The following is a 23,617-nucleotide window of genomic DNA, read 5'->3' on the forward strand; positions in this document are numbered from 1 at the left end:
TGTTTTCCTTGTTTCCAGATCTGAGAATGCCCTCTCTGGTGGATAATAGTTTTGGTGATATCTCGACTCCGTCTGTCTCCTCGTTCAGTCCCAGATTATGGACTTTAGGAAACAACTGTGCAATTTCAGTGTGTGTTACTTTTCATCCAGCTTTAGCAATTTTCACTGAAACACCGTCTGCACGAACCTGTCCTTTCTTCATATCTTGAGTAACTTACACATTATCTACCATCATTGATATTGTATATGATTCATTTTTTGAACTGTACAAATATTCAAAGGAATCTTAGAGTGCTTTTACAATTTTCTGTGTTATTGTGCTGTCTGGCACTGCAACTGATGAAATGTGACGTCTACCCAACATACGTGTTTTGTTTTTTGTGTGCTCATGTTACTTTTTCATTGTATCTTCTTACACTCTTTCTAAGAAATATAGAATTAGACCTTAATTCAATGTATTCTATCATGTTCTTATTGTTTGCTTGAAATTCTTATCTTTTCATTAACACTTGCTTATTTCCAATCTTTTCTTTGTTCCTGCTACATACACTGATGGCCATTAGAACTGCAACACTGGAAAGGATAGTAAATAATGAAAAATGTTGCTTACTGTTCATATGTACTATAGCAGGAAGGCTACATGATGAATTTGTAGATGATTTGGTGCTATAAGTTGTATGAAATGTAGTGCAGAGCTAGCTCCTCTGGCGACAGCAACAATGGCTCAGCCTGGCTAGGCATAATCTAATTCGTCTTGAATAACACATAGTTATGTCAATTCACACTGCATCAGCTCTTTGTCAGAGTCCAATCATAAGGGCTGCCAAACGGTCTTGCCAGCCTCTCAGCAGCGTGTGACTACATGTTTTAAATGAGTGAGAGGTTTGAAGAATGTAGTGGCCAGGGTTACTGCAAACATCCGCACTGAATTAGGTCAGGGGAGCATGGGCAGTGTGTGGTTGTGCATTATCTTGGTGAAATACAGTGTCGTGGAGAGCTTTGAAGATAGGGTACAGCCAATGGGCTTACTTAAATCATAAGAATTTAACGGTTGCTGCCCAAATTATGTTTTATGTGAACCAGGGGTGATTGTACTATGTACACAATGTCTGCCCGTACCAACATGTCATGGCGGTGGCAGTGGTGGCGGCGGCGGCGGTGGCAATTGAAATCTGGAAAAGTTAATTATCCTTGGAACCTCCACACATGGTTATGTCCACCTTGATGCTGAACACAGAATCAAGACTTGTCTGAAAAGACAATGTGGTACCACTTCTGTGTGTAGTGCTGTCATTGGTCACACCACTGCTACAACATGGGTCACTATGCTGACTGCCCCTGATGCTTCGGACATAATCACACTGTCCATATGCATATTGTTATTGTTGAAAAGAAGCAGATTTCCTGTTTTGAGGTATTTGATATGGCTGTGTGATCCTGCATGGTTGAGTGGAATACATTATCAGTACACTATGAGGGTTAGTCGTGCAGACACACTGAAATTCTAGATGTTGTTGTGTATGGCTTCCTGAACCTGATTCCATATTTGCGAGACTGTTATGGGATCCTGACCAATGTGACCAGCCATATTGCAGATTGATAAATTACAGTTTTGATATGCTGGGTTTGTGTTGCTGCCATCTCTGCTACCTGCTGTGCCAGGAACTTGAATGGACCCACAGTTATGCTTTGCCTGTCATAAGAGGTGACTAAAAGGAATCTTGTACCTAGTGAACCTTTTACATTGACGAGTTGGTCATTATTAGGACACCCATCCCTCTTAACTCATTTTACAGTATTTTCCTTAGTTTTTTGGCTTAATTACTTAGTCATCTTTTAGGTTTTGCTACCACTTCTCTAAATGTCACACAAGTGTGGGCCATTAGGGGAAGGTGCATAATCTATCCATCATGCACTGTGATCTTCTGTACCAACTATTAGGGTGGATTTATGTTTTCACCTGAAATCTAGTGCAGTAACGTCCTCCATTTTTGGACGGCTGGAGGGGGTGGCATCATTTACCCTTATGGTCGTTGCCCCCTGATGATGCAGGGATCACACTGGTGATACTGAGCGTCCTCAAATGTACCGAAGAGTAGGTGCCTGTACACTCTAGAGCCCCAGGATTCTGGGCGATATCTACTATGCCAGATAGCCTTTGCTGCGATGGGATTTTTGCCTTTTGGTTTTACTGTGTATGGTGTCGGGACCATGACTAGACAACCATCTGCGTAACGTGGCTTAACGAGGTGGTGGCAAGGGTGAGTCTGCTGCCACGAACCAGCCTCTATCGTGGCAGCAGAGGACGCTTGTGGTATAGAGCTGCTGGCGTAATGGGTGCGCACCATTGTATCTGCCAATTCCGCACGACCGCTATGAGCATATCACGGAAACTTGAAATTTTGTTGCCAACTTTGATGCCTGTGGGGTGGTATTGATATACAATACCACAGGTTTATCTGCAGTCTGCCTTTTTTTAAGATACTAAATTTTTTGCTTAATTTAAACCCATATACCTCCTTATTTATAGATCAGTTCTTATAAATCACATTTCTAATACCCTGCCCAGAAGAGACTGTCTATTTCTGTATCTGTTTTTGCTCTGCATTGCAGTCCTACAGCAAATTATAATTTGAAAGTTTGTTAGAACCATTACATCCTATACAGTTTCTTTGTTGTTTGATGAAATGTCTACAATTTTTATTTATTTATTTATTTATTTTTTTTTTTTTTTCAGGCTTCATTCTTTTTTTCCCCAGCATAAAGGATTTACAACAAAGTAATAGCTCTGCATGGCAATTTCCTCCAACATAGGAGCTCCCTTATTTCTGATATTGAACTGAAGAATCTTTACTTAATTTATGGTCTTCTGCTTCAGGTTACACATTGTAATATTGCTGTGTAGGATTTGTGATTATTAAATAGTGTCTGTACTTCTTCATAGAGATTTCCTACCGGCTGAACAGAATGTGAGCATATTGGTGCATATCCTGAACTGTTTCCCATGGAATACCTTTTATTTTTAAACCAGTGTTGTTTTTTGTCAGTTTCTATCAGTATGTGTGATATTGTTGCAATTTGATTTTAACTATCAGTTATACTAACTTACAGTTCAATCCCAGGCTCTACAATCTGTCACTAGGTAAAAAGTAATTGATGCAGTTGAGGTCTGTGTTGTTCCCTATTTCTTTAAACGTGATTTAGCAAGGCTCAGACACAGAAGTAGTTGGGAGTGCCCTGTGACCTGATGCCGTTGCCAGAATTCTGTCAATGCTTACTCCCAATGTTTTTTTTTTTTTTTTTTCCTGTGTTTGACTGCTGATGTTTGCAAACTCTCTTGTAGCATTAAGGCATCAAACGAATCTGTCCTACCAAATCCTATAAAGTTTAGCAAGATACGTGAGTTGAGCTGAATCTCGCAAAAGTGAGCCAAACCTCAAATCTCTGAACTTATTCCAGTATCAAATAAGTTCAGTAAATTGTTAAGTTTCCAATCCTGTCGTTCCCTAGTATTATCTGCGAATCTATAAACTTATTTGTTTCACTTCATGACATTGTTTTCATTAGGATGTTATTTTACCATATTTATTGGTAGTAAGTACATACCACTTGAAGTGTTAGTTTATGTGCTCAACATGCCTTTAGTTTCTTTGCAGGGGCTAATCACTGCTTTCTCTTTTTGAATCCACAGTGTTTGTTTATGGTGCCACAGGAGCTGGGAAAACATATACAATGCTTGGAAGTGCAGACAGTCCAGGAATTACTTACCTTACTATGGTTGAGCTTTATTCTGAGATGGAGAACTTGAAGGATGAGAAAACTTTCGATCTGTGTGTTTCTTATTTGGAGGTAAGCATAATGTAAAGTGCTAGTATTTGTACGTAGAGAAAAAATGTTATGTCAAATGAAGTCATTGCAATTGGTAAAACCAACTAAAATTTTGTGCAACTGTTAAGAAATGAAAAGCAACACTGCGCTGTCTTATCTTATGGAGTACTGTTAAGACCTTGTATCTCCCATTGTAATTAGTCTTCCTGCATTGATGATCTTTTTAAAAAAATCTGTTGTCAGATGGTGTCAATTGAACTTTATACACTGAGTGTAGGGACTAGAATTTCTGCTGTAATTCTGAATTAGCACGTAATGTTTTATTCCCCTAAATGGAATTGGGGTTATACAAGAGCGTTCTATGATCAAATTATACATCAGAAGTGCGTGACAAACCTCATGTAAAGTAAGATATGCAGCATATACCAGGAAGAAAATTATTTTTTTATTTCTGTCTTTTACAGCATAAGAGTACCACTTAGTAGTAAGCTTATCGTGGATAATAAGTGCTACAATGTTTTTATCATCTTGATTGTGACTATATCATGTATTTTTAATTTGCAGCTTGTGTGTTGGAAATTAGCCTTGGAGAAGTATAGTGTTCATAGTGATCTTGACATTTCTTAATAAGTAAAAACATTAAAAGTAATTTAGCGTGTTGTCCTGTATAATGTCACTTTTGCTGCTAATTACAATGCTATGAAAAGAAAGATTGCTACTCATCATACAGACGAGGTGTTGAGTTACAGATAAGCACATGAAGACTGTTACACGTTTTAGCTTCTGGCCAGAAGGCCCTTTTCCTCCAGTAAAATAAACTGTTTCTGTCTGTCTGGCCACTGTGGCTGGGTGGAGTCATAACTGTACCTGAGGGGACCATCAATCCCGTGTTGATGGTGGGGATTATGAGGTAGTGGGGATTGTGGGGAGGAGGGATGGCATTTGGGGTGGGGAAAGGTGTAATGCTACTTATGGGAGTGTTGAGGGACATGGTTGTGACTGGGTAGGGCTGCTAGGTGCAGTCTGGAGGTTTCAGGGAGGGGAACTTCTTTAGTTTCCCGCTCTCTTCCTCATCTCCACTCCCCCTTCACCCATCTCCCCTGCCAGACTGCACCTAGCAGCCATATGCTGTGTGTTTTGAGTTGTGCCTGTGTGTTTTCTACTTCAGAAGAAGGCTTTTTGGCTGAAAGCTTAAATGAATAAGTCTTTACATTGTGTCTGTCTGCAAATCAACATCTCCTCTATATGGTGAGTAGCAATGTATCCTTTTCACAATATTGTTGTTGTTCCATCCTGGACTTTCCATTGTTTGTTATTAATTATCTTTGACAAATTTATTGCAGGTATACAATGAAAATGTTAGAGATCTCTTGCAGCCTTCTGGTCCTCTCCATGTGCGAGAAGACAGTAGAGCAGGAGTTTCTGTTGCAGGCCTCAGAATGGAGACAATTGACAGTGCAGACAAATTACTTGCAATGTTAGCACAAGGAAACAAAAACAGGACACAACATCCAACTGATGCAAATTCAGAGTCGTCGCGATCACATGCCGTATTTCAGGTAATGGAGTCTGCAAAAAAAAGTGTTTTGAATTTTTTTTTTTAATCATGATACAGCTTTTCGCATATCTCCCTGTTTCTCTTTTTATCTAGCTTTGAGTGCAAAGATTTAAAATTGTGCACTTCACAAAATTAAAACTACAGTAACAAGAAATTAAGAGTTTTCAGTTTTAATGATTCTGCACTTGCCTTGATTGCCTTTTTTAAAAAAGCTTCTCATGAGATGCATTTTGGGTTACCTCATCTGTGGTGTAAGAATACATTGTCAGATGAAATAGAGAAATGTAAATTACAATGAAGCAGTGAGGCTGAGTAATATACCTTTAACATCGTTAAACAGTATCTTGTTACCTGTCATTCCATTACATCAGTGTCTATCTGGTTCAGGCAGTAAAACATGTTATAAGGTAAATAATCTTTGCCACTAGCCAGTGTTAGTGACAGCAAAATACATGCGACAACAGGCATATCTGTAACATGGCAACACTTATTACAAGCACATGCACTATTTAACTTCAATTATATACTTTGATTTATTGGTGGAATACTAGAGAAATGCAATCAGTCTGCAAAGGAGATTGCTTACAAAACACACTTACAAACCACCTACAGTATTATTCAAGTGTATGGAATGCCAGCCAAATAGGACTAATGTGAGATGGTCACAGGTTTTTGACCTGTGAGAAAGTGCCAGAGATATGTTGAAGAAATGTAAATGGCAGACACTTGAAGATGGATGCAAATCATCCCGAGAAATCCTACTTTCAAATTTTCAAGATTGGTTTCAAGTGATGACTATGAATATGTACTAAAGGGATGCTTATATAAGTGTGGTAAAACAGCAAGATAAAATTTTGTAAACAACTCATCATACTTGTCAAAAAAGTCTGCTTTGAGAGATATATATACTTGGTCCCACAATCCTCCATCTTTTCGTCCCATCAGAAAAATAGTTTCTATCATTCTCTGCAAAAAAAAAACCCTTGTCGATTGCAATTATCACTTCCTCATTCTTCATTTGATGAAAATTTCTTCGCAGCAAGCCAAAGTTTCAAGTGTCACTTGGGGCTAAGTCTGGTGAATAGGGTGGATGAGGAACCAATTCAAAGCCCAATTCCTGCACCTTTACCATTGTTGTTGCTTGTATAAGGGATTGTACACCATCTTTGTGAAAAAGAACTTTTTTGCATGCTAACCTTAAGTTTTTTCCAGCCAATGCAAGTTTCAAACTATCAAACAATGAAGCATAGTAGGACCCATTAATGATTTTGTGTTTTTCCATGTAATCTAAAAGGATTATTCCTTGGGAATCCCAAAAAAGTGGCAGTCACCAGCTGACTAAATGGTCTACGGCTTCTTTGGTGCATTTCACAAGCCATTATCCATTGTTTTGACTGCTGTTTTGATTCTGACGTGTAATGGTGGACCCAGGTTTCATCAGCAGTCACAAATCGGCACATCAAGTTCTGCAGATTGAGATTAAACATTGGCAGACATTGTGCTGAATGTTGTACCAGATGTGCTTTTGGTTGACTGAGCAGTTGGGGCATCCACCTTGCACAAAGCTTCTTCATAGCAATTCTCCTTGAGAGATATTATGTACTCGCTCAGTGGAAGTGCCTGCAGTCTCACAAATTTTTATTCGGTGACCTTACACTACCATATCATGGATTTTGGCAATGGTGCCCTTTGTGTTGACTCAAGTGGGTACACAAAACACACTTAGTCTTCGGTGCTTCTCCAACCATGTTTAAATTCATTAATCCAGAAGTAAATGGTCTTCAGTGATTGTGCAGAGTCTGCATGAACTTCATCCAGTGCTGTTTCTTTGTGCGGCAGTCCAGTTCTTCAAATGAAAATGTTTAATAACAACATGAAACTTTATTTCTCCATTTTCAATCTGTTGACCCACTGATGAATTCAGGTGACTGTCAGCAATGAACTGTACACTGTTTAAATTCTTTATACAATTCTTGGGATAACGAAGCTTACCAGCCATGGAGACGCTAAAAAATGTTCCATTCTTTCACGGAAATTTGCAGACTTATGAAACCATCCTTGAGCAGTCCCCAGTGAATCACATCCGTGGGGATTGTGAGAAAATTGGATAATTTACATTGTGCACAGAGGCAATGGAAAGAGTCATTCTCCCTGTGCTCCATACATGTGTGGAACAGGAAGCTGTAACTTGTAAAGTGGGAAGTACCCTCTACCATGCACTTCAGTGGTTTGCAGAGTATGGATGTAATGTCAATTCCTTGAAGGGACCTTTTGGTCCTCTGGTATAGTGTTCTTAGACTCTGCTGTTTACCTCAGACAACTATGGCTACTTATTATTTTCTCAAGTAAATTTACCTTTCTTGTTTTTTGCAATTTGCGGTGTATGCTTTCCAAACATTTATTGGAGTAAATTTGTTGCCAGTGTAAATTTGTTGCCAGTAGACACACACAAATTTTAATAGTGTAGAAATACAAAGTTAGACAAAGTGTTGTGAACACCTGCTCAATGTGGGGTTGGACTACCTGAGGCTGTTACAAGGGAATCAATCCTCCCAAGGGTTGAAACAAATAAAGGCTAGACTGGGGTCACCGATACTTTTATTCCTTATTAAAAAAAAGGTGGGACTTTTATTCCTGATTTAAAAAAAAAAAAAGTGCATACTTCTTCAAAAATGCTGGAATATGGTGAATGGATCTTTATTATTTTTCCAGTACAGTCCCCACTGCTTGGGTAGTTACATATGGAGTCCTGGAAAGACATACTATTTATACTTCACATTAATCAGAACATTCTTAGAAATTTGTATCTGTGGAGGTGCAGATGTTATCATAGAAGAAGCAGTATGAAGCACAAAGAACATGGCCTGTGCCTCTCCTTCGTATGAAAAGTCAGTTAAAATACTTCCATAGACCTTTCCCATTATCTTTCTTTTCAATGACAGAAGGGAACCACTGAAAACAAAGATATGCCCACCAAAATCATTAACCGTTTTCTGCCTAGTGTTACATATGTCACATAACATTCTACCATTGTTTTCTCTTATTGGCAACAATGCATGCGTTTGAAATGCCTGTTGTATGTCTCTCAGTTAAGGAAGCTCTATTGCTGATATTGAAGCAGGTTTCTGCTAGCAGAAAGCAGGAAGAGAAGAGTGTCTGGTTGTCATTTACTGAATTCTTTTTCTGAATAAGATTACGTCTCTGAATAAGAACTGAGTTATGTTTTCTGCAGCAATACACTGTACAATTTTTAAAACTTTTGCTTAATTATAATGTTAAAGGTACTGAAATATATATTATAGGTTAGCCACAAAATGCAATTCATTATTATGGTTCCAAATCCAGTTTTTAATTGTGTGTTGCTCATGTATGCAGCACAGTCAATATAATGTTTCCTTCTGTCTTGGAGGCCTGTCTGTGCATGCAATACTGGTTATTTTAGAAGAAGCAGCAATGAATGTATTTATTGAGCCTCCTGAAGCTAATGTAGAGTCGAATGAAGATTCTGATGAAGAAAATGGTGTGGAAAGATTGATAATCTTTGACCGTGGCAACTTTATGCTGGTGCAGAAGTACTATTGACCAACAAAAACTGATTAGGTGGTAAACCTCAGACTGACTGCTCTAATGATGATAAACCAAGAAATGTCATTTCACATGAAACAGAAAAGCTACAGATTTCAAAAACTGTAATAAGAGATTGGAGAAGGGAGGATCAGCAAAGTGATAACACGTTATTTCCCGATAGTGATCACAGTAAATACAGAAGCTTATCTCCAGTTCAGTGCTTTGAACTGTTTTGGAATGATGAAATAATTAAATTTCTCAGTACTGCATCTACAAAATACGCTTCTTTCAAGAATTGCCCAGATTCCAAAATAACATACGAAGAGATAAAACATTTTCTAGAAATTCTAATTCTCTTGGACTACAATCCTGGGATTTGGGGTTAGACATGAGAAATGAAGTGGTGCGCAACATGATGAGAAGAGACAGATATGAAACAATTATGCGATTCATTCACTCAGGTGGTAACACAAATCAGTGTAAACAATAAAATGTGGAAACTTCTTACATTAACAGAAATGTTAAGAGGTGTTTTCTCTCCACTTTAAACCTGAGAAAAATTTGGATTATCATTGCATGATAATGTATTTTGGCAGGCATGGATGCAAACAATTTCTGAAAGGTAAAGAAATTCCAAGAACAATGTGCTGCAAATGTGATGTTGGTTTGTGCGAAGTGTTTTGTACCACATCACAGAAAATTAATGCTGTTGCCTAAACATAATGTAAATGGCATACACTGCTTTATTTTATTTACTGCCATGTATTTCACTTAAAATGTATGATCTACCTAGTGTGACATATGTTACACCTTCTTTTTCTTAAATTATTAATTGCTTTTTTTGTTTAGCTTGTTGCAGTACTTTTCAGTAATGACAATGACAAATAAATCTCTGATTTGTAAAATTCAGAAGTGAAAATTAATTCAGGAAGAAATGGGTTAAAATACCTCTTATCATTCTTCATAGGTGGAAGAAGGAATGCTGGATTACCTGGTTTCTCTAATATTCTTGTTTTGTCCAGTCCTTGTTGGTTTACTGTGGAACTGTGTAGTTAAAAGAATTTAGTGGAAGCATGTTAAGGATAAAGTAGTCATATTAAGGCTGCACATAGTCAAGTTAAATGGTGTTCACATCTACCATTTTCTATATGATTTACTACATTACTTGAACCATAGATTGGCTCCTCAAGTCCAAAATTTTGCATTGATAGCCATTTTCCCTAATACACTAATCTGCAACAGAAAACTGTAGTTTCTTGGTATTAAAGGACACAGTTGCAGGACAGCTTTAAAGCCCAATCTATAAAATGTAGATGTTGATAATGGTTGTGTACCATTGATTAATGATAACAGTAAGCTTTCTATAAGGGAAAGCACAAAGAGCTTCCTGTGTTACACTCCATAACTGGTGTGCTATATAATGATGTTTCGGGATCGCTTGGTGGTGATCCGAAGAGCACTTTCTGAAAGCTTCTTTGTTAATCATAACTACAGTGTGTGTCTAATAGCTTTTACTTCAAAGAAGAATAATACTTTATGTAAAGTAAGGGAAGAGCAACACCCTCACTTATATCAGACTGACATGTGGCGCATACACACGTTACAGGAAACGATGATCATTAGCTTTTGATCTTTTTGTAGTCGAAAGTACACGCCTTCACACATGCAGCCATACAGATGTGTATGTGGTCTCTCTCTCTCTCTCTCTCTCTGTCTGTCTGTGTGTGTGTGTGTGTGTGTGTGTGTGTGTGTGTGTGTGTGGTGTCACTGATTGTTGATCACTGAGAACAGTTGCCTGAGCTGACAGATATGGGGAGGGGATTATGAAGCAGGTCTTTCAACAGATGACTAAGTGGCCCCACAACAAGACCAAAGGCTTCTTACGGGTAGAGCATACAAGAGATATATAAAGAAGGAAGAGAGGAAAATGTAGATAGAGGGGAGACAGGATTCTGAGATTTATGCATCCACCTGCCTAGTTCAGAGAAACTTAGACTGGAAAGGAATATCCAAATAGATAGTGAAGCAGTTGTTTCTGTCATTTGTGTTGAGGTGCATAGCATCTTCAACTGGATGGTCAAGCTGCAATTGGTCACAGTTTAGCAGAGGTCATTCATGAGAGTTGACTGTTGGTTACCTGTCAGTCATACAATTAATGTTGCACAGTAATTGAAGCATGGCTGATACATAACAAAGTTGATCTCACATGTTGCTGTGCCTCTCATAGGGTAGGAAATGAATGTGACTGGAATTGGGGGGGGGGGGGGGGGGAGTGTACAGATTTTGCACCTTCGTTCTCCACTAGGGGACGACTCGTGGGTTGCAGGATTGGAATAGGGAGGGACAAGGATATTTTGTAGGTTGTATGGGTGGCAGAACATTACTTTGGGTGATGTGGGTAGGATTTTGTGTAGGATATCCATCTCGGAGCACACTGAGAGGCAAAGTCCTGGTGAAGGGCATGGTTAAGCTTTTTGAGGTCAGGGTAATACTTGGTGATTGGAGGAGAGCTGGTCGGTGGCTAGTTAACAAGTGTTCTGTTTATGGATGAGTTGGATAGGCTACTGTGTCAGTAGAGGCTGTGGTAAGGCCATCGGTATATTTCAACAACTGCTCACCACAGCAGATGCCGTTTCTGTGGGTGGCAAGGCTCTCCTCACCATGAGTTAAGATAGTTAAAATGTAATCACTGAATCTGAACAAGACAGTGTTTAAGGTATTAACTTGATATGAAGGATTCTTTTAGATGGCCCATAAGTAAGTTGGCATAGGATAATACCATGCAAATACCCATGGCAACACCAGGGATTTTTTTATAGATTACATCTTCAAAAGCAAAGTAATTGTGGATTAGACTGGTTGGCCAGGAGTGTTAGAAAAGATGTGGTGGGCTTGGTGTCAGGACACACGGGGGAGGCCAAAGACATGGGAGATGTCGGTGTAAAATAACGCATCTACAGTCCGACAAGTAGGACTGTAAAAGTGGTGAAGGTTGTGAGGTGTCTTGAATGTATGATGGGAGGTTATGGTCAATAGATTGGTCAACAAAGTTAGAGATTAGTTCTGTTGATTGTAACCAACCACAATGGGATGGCCCATAGAGAGATGTGAGGTTGGTGTCAGAGTGGTAAGCTGGCTTGAAAGCAGTTCCGAGAGTTGAAAGGCAAGTGTTTCCATAGTAGTGAGCATTCAGGAAGTTACTGTCACAGAGTAGAAGGATTTTGTGATAGAAGCAGAGACTGTCAAGAAATGGTTTGCGCTAGGATAATGTGATTATGAAGGACCATATTGTTGAGGATGAGGGACTAATGGAATTGGGAAAGGTGAAGGTTTTTGCTGTTGGATGGGTGACAGCCCAAGATGCCAGTTAAAGGTAAGCCCTTTAGACGGAGTACTGTGTGCCGCACAAGAAAAATACTTCCTTACTTTAAATATACAGCTAATCTTACCATCTGTAAGTAAAATTTCATGCTAAATTTCTTTGAACATTAAATACTTTAACCCATTAATTACCAGTGTCCTATTTTGAGGACAGAGCACATATTTATTTATAAATACACAATAAATTATTAACTTGCAATTATTACTGTTCTACGTCATTTGTTGATGCTTTTTATAACAAATGTATGCTTACAGGAAATTAAAAGCAATAAATCCTACTATTAATTGATTATTGAATACTAAGGCACACTTTTCGTTATTACAGGTATTTACTTTATCGACAATTTAGTAATATTTGAAATATGTGGCAAAGATCTTTTTGCGATTATTTATAGTCAACAATGTGTCTTTTAAACTACTTGCATTGTTAGCTCAATTGGAGCTATATTCAGTGTTTTCCATCGTTATAAAATTTGGTGTACTCGAAATAGGACACTGGGACTTGTGTTATCATTTCAGTTATTTGTATTGCTGCACGTTCGAATATGAAACTCTGCTACTCCTGAGGTATTTTCTTTTTCGAATGTGGTAATTTTACCAGATTTTGTTGCTGAAGTAAGTAATGACCCCGGGGAAAGCCTATTAGATTTAGCTATAAGTTGTGGTCTCTTTGTGGAGCTAGTGGCTACTGTTTCAAATTTGATTTATACTGTGGAAAGGATCCAGAAGATACTGCAAGGGATGACCTACTATTGGGATCAACAGTAGTCCTAAACATGTTGGACTGCATTGAAAAACCCGAGAACCATTGTGTGTACTTTGACAATTTCTTCATTAGTAGAGATCTTATGACTCATCTGAGAAATTTGGGTTTTCGAACAACTGGGACTGTCAGAGAGAATACAGTTGGTGACTGTCCACTACTGAGCAGCAACGAACTGAAAAAGACAGTTCGAGGAAACTATGACTACCAGTTCGACAGGAATGGTGAAGTCTTATTTGTTCGATGGCACAACAACAGATGTGTTACAATTGGTACAAATTTTGACCAAGTTGAACCTTTGGGAGTAGCTACGTGGTACAGTAGACAAGCAAGTAAGAAAGACACAAGTGCAACAACCTGCCGTTTTGAAGTCGTATAACGCGTACATGGGAGGTGTTGACCATCTTGACTGGTTAATTGGAAAATATGCGACAGTAATTGGAGGGTAAAAATGGTACTGGGTCCTATTACACATTTGCTGGAAATGGGCCTCGTAAATGCCTGACTCTTCTACAGACTAGTACATGGGAAAAATGCACAGGATTTACTGGCTTTCAGACGTGCTGTTACAGTTACATACCTGAAATTGGACACTGGAAGACTGAATATTGGACGTCCAATGGAATACCCACCAAGTCAGTTGAGAGTGATACCAGACATCTGGTTTGATGGAATTGGTCATATGATTGAGAAAAGAAGCATGCAAAGAAGATGTATAAGAGCTAAATGCAACGGGAAAGCAAAAACATGTGTGTTAAATGCCGTGTAACACTGTGTGTGAAGTGTTTTGTACCATTTCGCAAGAAATAAATAGTTAAGACTTGAAGACAGTTTCATATAGTATATGATACTGTTAGATCCCAGTGTCCTATTTTGAGGACGGCCATTATATCAGCATGTATAAATATTCTTTCGCTATTTTTGTACTTATTGTGGTTCATGCACTATGTACATTATAATCAAGGAATAAAAAATTCAATTTAAAAAAAAAATTAATTTGGGACTTAATGGCTTAAACAAAATATCTGTTTGCACAAAGGTTTTGACGGTACACTCCATCTATGACTTTAAACTAAAAAGTTTATGAATAAAGGTATTCTTGTGTGTCTGTTTTCTTCTTAATCTGATGGGAAAATGTGGAAGTAAAATTACTTTTGTATTAAGGTGGACTGATAAATAATGTTTTCTTGTATTTGCAGGTTCACATTCGAATGACTCATAGACTTAGCAGTCAGATTAGTTTGGTGAAACTGTCAATGGTGGACTTAGCAGGCTCTGAAAGAGGTAGTGCGACTGGTTGCACTGGAGCACGCTTTACAGAAGGAGCTAATATTAACAAATCTCTCCTAGCTCTAGGTAATAATTTTCAATTGTTTGTACAAAACTTTACAGTAGTTAATATTTCGGGTAGCTAGGTTGCTTTTCTTGTCGTTTACTTGTTTACTATAACGTATAATGAAATATTGGTTTTGTTTATCTTGAACCAAAGGTGCCGATCAAATAAAAAAATTGCACATTGTGTAAAATGCTAACAGATTTTTGAGAAAAGTTGTTTAATCAGAAAATTATGACCATCACCATATTTTGGAAGTTAGATCTATAACAGCAATAGTAATCGGAAAAAATCATCTTCCTCCCAAAGGAAAGAAGGAAGCCATTTATTGATGAGATTTTGGACAAAGTCAAGATTATAGCCTGACACTGAGGACTATGGTTGAGTGAGGGTTATTGGCTGTTTCTGTGCTATCAGTGTTATATGTTGAAAGTGGCAATGACTGGGCAACAAGCACTGCACTTTCATGGCTCATCCAAGAATTTGGAGCTTGTCTGACTTGCATGATAGAAATCAAACAATGTAGGAAACGACAGATTGCTACTTTCTGTAAAGAAGACACTTAAAGTTGCAGACAGGAACAATTAACTCTCACATATAGCCTTCAGCCACAGGCTCCATCAGTAAACATGCATACATGACCACCGCCACCTTCATCTCTGGCCCAATATGCTGGAGCTCTCTCTCTCTCTGTATCTGTCTCTCTCTCTCTCTCTCTCTCTCTCTCTCTCTCTCTCTGTCTTGTTTATGGTAAGTAGCATTGTTGCATGATAGAAAAGTTGAAAATGTGTCAGAACTGATAACAGAAGAAAATAAGAGGAGAGCCAGAAATGATTAGAAAGAATGCTGTCATTAGATATAAATTCCAAAGGGGATTTCGCAGCAAATGTTATGTACTTCCTTGAACCAGTGGCATCTCTAAGACGCATTGGATTTAGGTACAATAGCATCTGCACCCTCTAAAATTTTCAGTCAGTTTATTAGTTTAACACGGATATAAATTTTCTACAAATAGTTTCTTTAATGGCCTTTGTCACTTCTGGTATTTGGCATTGCACTATCTATATCTACACTCTGCAAAATACTCTTTGCCATGCCTCTCTCAGTATGTCCCATTGTACCATTTATAAGGGTTTCTTCCCGTCCCATTCAAGTATGGAGTGCTAGGAGAATGATCGTTTGAATGCCTCTGTGCCTGCGGTAATTATTCTAATCTTATTTTCATGATCCCTTTGTGAGCAATACATTGAGGATTGTAGTATACTTCCAGAGCCATCATTTAAAGCTGCTTCTTGAAACTTTGGTGATAGACTTCCTCGGTAAAATTTACGCCTGTTTTCAAAAGTCATCCATGTCAGTTTCTTGAATCTCTCTGTGATGCTCTCCCACGAATCAAACTAACCTGTGACATTTGTGCTCACGTCTGTATACATTCACTATCCCCTGGTAGACCACTTTGGTATGAGTCCCACACATCTGAGCAATATTCTAAAGCCAGTTGCACGTGTGATTTGCACTTCCCCAGTATTCCACCAATAAACAGTCTACCACCTGATTTACCCACAACTAAGCCTATGTGATCATTCTATTTCATGTCCCTACAGTGTTACGGCCGGGATGATTGGGTTTGTGAATTTTAGGAAGAGGGTAGAAGGTAGGGGTGCGGGGTGTCGGTGGGGTCAGGAGGTTGATGGGGTCAGGTGAAAGGTTTTGTAGGGGGCCTAAGGTTCTGAGGATTCCTTGAAGCTCCGCCTGGACATCAGGAATGGGATTACCTTGGCAAACTTTGTATGTGGTGTTGTCTGAAAGCTGACGCAGTCCCTCAGCCACATTTGTATGAGTTGGCAAATTCCAACAGTGACTCATTGATTATAGTCATAGGATACTATGCTTTTTTGTTTTGTGAAGTGCTCAATTTTACATTACTGAACATTTAAAGTAAGCTGCTAATTCATGCACCACTTTTAAAGCTCACCAACATCTGACTGTATATTTATGCAGCTTCTTTCAGGTAGTACTTCATTATACCTAACTGCATCACCTGCAAACAGTCTGAGGTTACTATTAATATTGTCTGTAAGGTAATGGATATAGAACATGAACAGAAAGGGTCCAACACACTTCCCTGGGGCACACCTGAAGTTACTTCTACAACTGGCGATGACTCTCCATCCAGGATAACACACTGCATTCTCCCTTCCAAAAAGTTCTCAATCCAGTCACAAACTTCACTTGATACCCCCATATGATCGTACTTTCGACGATAAGCATAGGTGTGGTACTGAGTCAAATGCTTTTTGCAAATCAAGAAATACATCATCTGTCAGATTGCCTTGATCCAAAGCTTTCAGTATGTCATGTGAGAAGTGAGAGTTGCGTTTCACATGATCGATGTTTTTGAAATGCATGCTGTTGGGCATTGAGAAGGTCACTGATAAGATACTTCATTATGTTTGAGCTCAGAATATGTTCTAAGATTCTACAAGGATTTTGGACTGTAGTTTTGTGCATCACTTCTACTACCCTTCTTTTAAACAGGTGCAACCTGCGCTTTTTTCCAAGAACTGGGCATGGTGTTTTGTTTAAGGGATCTATAATAGATTATAGTTAGAAGAGTGACTAACTCTGCCACAAATTTGGTGTAGAATCTGATAGGGATTCCATCAGGCCCTGAAGTTTGTTCATTTTCAATGACTTCAGCTGTTTCTCAGCACCACTTACACCAATACTTAATTCATTCATCTTTTCAGTGGTATGAGGATTACATTGTGGCAATTCTTGTGGGGCTTTCTTTGTAAATGAGCATTTGAAAACAATTAAGCATTTCAGCTTTTGCTTTGCTGCCCTTCATTTCACTTCCCATCTTGACCGCTAGGAGCTGGCACTAACTTGGTACCAGATCAGAATTTCTTTGGGTATTGTGAAATATTATTTGACATTCTGCTATGCTAGTCATTGAAGGCATCACACATTGCTCTCTTGACAGCAAGATGTTTCATTCAGTATCTCACTATGTATAGCATGCTTTGTTTTACACCTATTATGCAGTAATATCTGTTTCTTTAGAAGCTTCTTTTCAGTGACTGTATACTATGTAGGGTCCCTCCCGTTATGAACTGTCCTACTGGGTACATGTCCATCCAGTGCATGGTCAACTGTTCTTTTAAACTTGGGCTGTAGTTCCTCTACATGTCCTGTGCTGAAAGTTTAAAGTTGCTCATTGAGATACGACACCTTTTTTTTTTTTTTATAGAGTTTGTGTGTGTGTTGTATTTACAATTTCTCTCCAGCACTGCTTGTTTGTGGCATTGGCTTCTTTTTACCTATGGTATCCCCTTATTTAAGTGTGATTACTTATCTGCAGACTGAACAGGGTTGGTGTGGAAATGTGTGTGGATGCCGAAAACATATAGAATATCACATGTCATTTGCTCTTTCTTTACTCTCTTCAAAGGAAACTGAAAGATTATGAAGTGAAATAAGATTTTAGTGCCACACTCCTTTGCTCTGTAAAGTCGCTGATGCACTTCATTAGTGTTGGGCTGTGAAAGTTAATGCTACGCAAAAATTTGACTTGATTAGTGAACATATTTAGAATTTGTAGAAATTGAATTCTGTATTGTAATGAAATAGACAACAGGAGGGGGAAAAACTTGCAGATATTAAAGCTGGCACTAGCTCACCAATATAAACAAATTTAATGTGATTATGCTGGGTGATATCAAATGTCATTTTAAGAAAACTGATATCTGTTGTTGGCTGCCCTATGGAGTTCTCTAACCTTACCTGTTAAAGTTGTTTCTTGCAATGAGAGCAAGAAGACAGTTATATATATCAATGTAGAGTAATACCCGGATGTTTGAAGAGCACCAGGACAACGAAGGAGGAGACTTGTAGGTTATGTAGCAAAGGACCTAAATTTTTTTAAAATTACTTTTAGTTAATGTAGGCAAATGTGACAAAATACTTTTAAGTTAGCAGCAGAGGACTGAAGTGTCGAGACAACATGTAATTCCACCTTTCACGCAACGACACATACTCGGCACAATAGGCTATAGGATGGACCAAAGTAACACATCAGGCAATCACCATCGACAGTTGCACCGAACATTTTATTTGATACCTTTAAACAAGAGAACTTGACAAATAAAACCGTCACTTATTAAAAACTAACACACCTCTAAAAATTACCACATCAAATTAGTTAAAATATCGATCTACTATAATTGAAGGAATTCTTGTACCACCATCAATAGAATCCATTTCAGGCTATTAAACATGCAGTAACAAAAGGTCCCTCAATAACTGGTAAGAATTTAGGAAACTACTGATTTCAAAAATTATACACACTATTAGTTCAAACAGAAATGTAACAGTCACTACAATTCAGAGATAAATATGTATCCAGGGAGAGAGAGATATATATAGAGGGAAACATTCCACACGGGAAAAATATACCTAAAAACAAAGATGATGTGACTTACCAAATGAAAGCGCTGGCACGTCGATAGACACACAAACAAACACAAACATACACACAAAATTCAAGCTTTCGCAACCAACCGTTGCCTCATCAGGAAAGAGGGAAGGAGAGGGAAAGACGAAAGGATGTGAGTTTTAAGGGAGAGGGTAAGGAGTCATTCCAATCCCGGGAGCGGAAAGACTTACCTTAGGGGGGAAAAAGGACAGGTATACACTTGCACACACACTCATATCCATCCGCACATACACAGACACAAGCAGAAATTTGTAAAGGCAAAGAGTTTGGGCAGAGATGTCAGTCGAGGCGGAAGTGCAGAGGCAAAGATGTTGTTGAATGACAGGTGAGGTATGAGCGGCGGCAACTTGAAATTAGCGGAGGTTGAGGCCTGGCGGATAACGAGAAGAGAGGATATACTGAAGGGCAAGTTCCCGTCTCCGGAGTTCTGAGAGGTTGGTGTTAGTGGGAAGTATCCAGATAACCCAGACGGTGTAACACTGTGCCAAGATGTGCTGGGCGTGCACCAAGGCATGTTTAGCCACAGGGTGATCCTCATTACCAACAAACACTGTCAGCCTGTGTCCATTCATGCAAATGGACAGTTTGTTGCTGCTCATTCCCACATAGAAAGCTTCACAGTGTAGGCAGGTTAGTTGGTAAATCACGTGGGTGCTTTCACACGTGGCTCTGCCTTTGATCGTGTACACCTTCCGGGTTACAGGACTGGAGTAGGTGGTGGTGGGAGGGTGCAAGGGTCAGGTTTTACACCGGGGGCGGTTACAAGGATAGGAGCCAGAGGGTAGGGGAGGTGGTTTGGGGATTTCATAGGGATGAACTAAGAGGTTACGAAGGTTTGGTGGACGGTGGAAAGACACTCTTGGTGGAGTGGGGAGGATTTCATGAAGGATGGATCTCATTTCAGGGCAGGATTTGAGGAAGTCGTATCCCTGCTGGAGAGCCACATTCAGAGTCTGATCCAGTCCCGGAAAGTATCCTGTCACAAGTGGGGCACTTTTGGGGTTCTTCTGTGGGAGGTTCTGGGTTTGAAGGGATGAGGAATTGGCTCTGGTTATTTGCTTCTGTACCAGGTCGGGAGGGTAGTTGCGGGATGCGAAAGCTGTTGTCAGGTTGTTGGTGTAATGGTTCAGGGATTCCAGACTGGAGCAGATTCGTTTGCCACGAAGACCTAGGCTGTAGGGAAGGGACCGTTTGATGTGGAATGGGTGGCAGCTGTCATAATGGAGGTACTGTTGCTTGTTGGTGGGTTTGATGTGGACAGATGTGTGAAGCTGGCCATTGGAGAGGTGGAGGTCAACGTCAAGGAAAGTGGCATGGGATTTGGAGTAGGACCAGGTGAATCTGATGGAACCAAAGGAGTTGAGGTTGGAGAGGAAATTCTGGAGTTCTTCTTCACTGTGAGTCCAGATCATGAAGATGTCATCAATAATTCTGTACCAAACTTTGGGTTGGCAGACTTGGGTAACCAAGAAGGCTTCCTCTAAGCGACCCATGAATAGGTTGGCATACGAGGGGGCCATCCTGGTACCCATGGCTGTTCCCTTTAATTGTTGGTATGTCTGGCTTTCAAAAGTGAAGTTGTTGGTCAGGATGAAGCTGGCTGAGGTAATGGGGAAAGAGGTTTTAGGTAGGGTGGCAGGTGATCGGCGTGAAAGGAAGTGCTCCATCGCTGCGAGACCCTGGACGTGCGGGATATTTGTGTATAAGGACGTGGCATCAATGGTTACAAGGATGGTTTCCGGGGGTAACAGATTGGGTAAGGATTCCAGGCGTTCAAGGAAGTGGTTGGTGTCTTTGATGAAGGATGGGAGACTGCATGTAATGGGTTTAAGGTGTTGATCTACGTAGGCAGAGATACGTTCTGTGGGGGCTTGGTAACCAGCTACAATGGGGCGGCCGGGATGATTGGGTTTGTGAATGTTAGGAAGAAGGTAGAAGGTAGGGATGCGGGGTGTCGGTGGGGTCAGGAGGTTGATGGAGTCAGGTGAAAGGTTTTGTAGGGGGCCTAAGGTTCTGAGGATTCCTTGAAGCTCCACCTGGACATCAGGAATGGGATTACCTTGGCAAACTTTGTATGTGGTGTTGTCTGAAAGCTGACGCAGTCCCTCAGCCACATACTCCCGACGATCAAGTACCACGGTCGTGGAACCCTTGTCCGCCGGAAGAATGACGATGGATCGGTCAGCCTTCAGATCACTGATAGCCTGGGCTTCAGCAGTGGTGATGTTGGGAGTAGGATTAAAGTTTTTTAAGAAGAATTGAGAGGCAAGGCTGGAAGTCAGAAATTCCTGGAAGGTTTGGGTTATCTGGATACTTCCCACTAACACCAACCTCTCCGAACTCCGGATATGGGAACTTGCTCTTCAATGTATCCTCTCTTCTCGTTATCCACCAGGCCTCAATCTCCGCTAATTTCAAGTTGCCGCCACTCATACCTCACCTGTCATTCAACAACATCTTTGCCTCTGCATTTCCGCCTCGACTGACATCTCTGCCCAAACTGTTTGCCTTTTAATATGTCTGCTTGTGTCTGTATATGTGTGGATGGATATATATATATGTGTGTGTGTGTGTGTGTGTGTGTGTGTGTGTGTGTGTGTGTGTGTGTACCTGTCCTTTTTTCCCCCTAAGGTAAGTCTTTCCACTCCCGGGATTGGAATGACTCCTTACCCTCTCCTTTAAAACCCACATCCTTTCGTCTTTCCCTGTAGCGACGGCCGCCCAAGAAAATACAGTAAACTGCACAGAACCCTGTAGTGGATTCCGACCACAATTTGCAGGGCAAGCAAGGCCTAACTCTCTTGTTTCTTTGACGAAGCCAACCACTGCAGATCCCGATCCCTGGAGATGTGAAGTGGAAAAAACACCAACGGTTTCCCAGTAATGTCTCTTCCCATGGCGCCGTCATCCGGGTAACAGCCCCATTTAGACTTCAGCTGCTTGCTGGCTGACACCGGATGTTAGCTGTCCGCCATAGTTCCCAAAATGCCGTTACTGCTCAGCGCCCAAAAGCAAAATCACTCACTTTTCCTCAGCTTTTCCTCTTGCTCCAATTGGCCCAGTAGGTGGCGCCGGCACGTGCTATGCGTACACTGCCGAAAAGATAACCCCTACCGGCAATGGAAATATCACTGATTGAGCCACACGGCTCAAGGACTAGCTTAGCATCTAATTGCAATAGTAACAATAATAAGAATAATAATATAGGTTTGAGAAAAATATGGATTATCTGATTGAACTGTGTTATCAGAGACAATTTGAAATAGCCTTATTTTCTGCATTTAAACATCGAAAATATAACAAATTCTGATGTTGTACATCATCTGGCAAAGTCCAGTTTGGAAAGATAATGTGCATAAGAACATGTTTTCAAAATAAAACGTGCATAAATGCAACGATGTATCAAATATGCTCAGTGCTCTGGTATCAAACTAGGTAAGGCAATAGAATGGTATGTGTAAGATACATACCACATAATACAACGTAGGAGTCGGCTGTGGGACCTAGCATCGTACAACAAAGCAACACACATATTTGCCAGCTAAAACCCAAAAGTCAGTATAAGGCAGACACTTTTAATGTGGCAGTTTCAGGTGGTGGATGTTTTGAGCTGTTGTTCCATCAAATACTGGTAGAGGTCAGTCCTGCACTCTCGGCCTCAGAAAGCAATTGTGTGGTAACCATTACTGGACGCTTTGTGTTTTGTGTTGCCCGTTGTTCTGTTATTTTGAAATGAGTAAAGAGATTAATCCTGGTCCATCACGTAGCTAGATTATGACCCACACAGCATCTGAACGGTTCAGGTATTCCAATGACTGTCATTTTTTGCTTTTGCAGCACACATGTGCAGGCTGCTGCTCTTTGAGAGGGACGTGGAACTTGTTTCTGCACACCCTTCCACTTCCCACTGGAGATATTAATTCTCATTTACAATTGTGGCTGATTGCTAGTTCATAGTGGCTGCACGCAGCACTGTGACAGGAAAACAAACATGTTAACATATCTTGCCCATGCTGAAATTCTTCCACTAACATGTGAATAGTTATTTTTGGTTCTACTTATAAACTGATTGCCCTGTTGGTTACATATGTAGTGTTGTCTTCTATGGACGACAGGGCTATGAATGCCCATGAAAAGGTGAAGTTAATTTTCTGCAGGTTTTGTAATTATTGAATTTGCTGGCAAAAGAAAAATGTCGAGAAACACCTTAAAAATGGTGGAGCACTTTGTTCACTGGGGAGGTGGATGCTGTTACTTCTCAACAGAAACAATCATTTGTTAAAAGCTTAAATACAACCAAAAGGAGAAAGCAAACAGACTCTTTTGGAATAATGCTGTTCGTCCTTGCAAAAGGAAACAGTGGAGTAAAAAGCTCCCCAACTACCACTTAAGTCAATTTGAAAGTGCTAAGGCTTTGTCTTCAGCCACATTGTGTGACAATCTTTTAAATTTGTACATATACCCATTTACAAACAAAAACCATTTAATGTGAATTTTGCCAAAAATAGTTGTGAATTTGCCAGTAGTTTATGCTTAATTTTCATGTCCCTATTAATACCTATCCAAATTATGTACACTAAAAGCATTAGAAACTGGAGCGCAAGGTATCTCGGCAAGCCAGTTTGATTAGTAAGCCTACTATTGAAATTTATTTCTAGCCTCAAGGGTTCTATAATTTACTAAGTTACT

General features: G+C 39.8%; 1 protein-coding gene across 1 annotated transcript in view; it reads left to right on the forward strand.

The window, feature by feature from the left end:
• The window catches only part of LOC124613081 (kinesin-like protein KIP1), a 132,575-nt gene that overhangs the window by 7,604 nt on the left and 101,354 nt on the right, over positions 1 to 23,617 (forward strand). The window contains exons 4-6 of the mRNA XM_047141667.1: positions 3,692 to 3,849; positions 5,172 to 5,387; positions 14,297 to 14,453. Coding sequence (XP_046997623.1) covers positions 3,692 to 3,849; positions 5,172 to 5,387; positions 14,297 to 14,453 — 531 coding nt within the window. The remainder of the gene's footprint in view (positions 1 to 3,691; positions 3,850 to 5,171; positions 5,388 to 14,296; positions 14,454 to 23,617) is intronic.

This window comes from Schistocerca americana, chromosome 4 (genome assembly GCF_021461395.2).
Source record: "Schistocerca americana isolate TAMUIC-IGC-003095 chromosome 4, iqSchAmer2.1, whole genome shotgun sequence".
Taxonomy (NCBI): domain Eukaryota; kingdom Metazoa; phylum Arthropoda; class Insecta; order Orthoptera; family Acrididae; genus Schistocerca; species Schistocerca americana.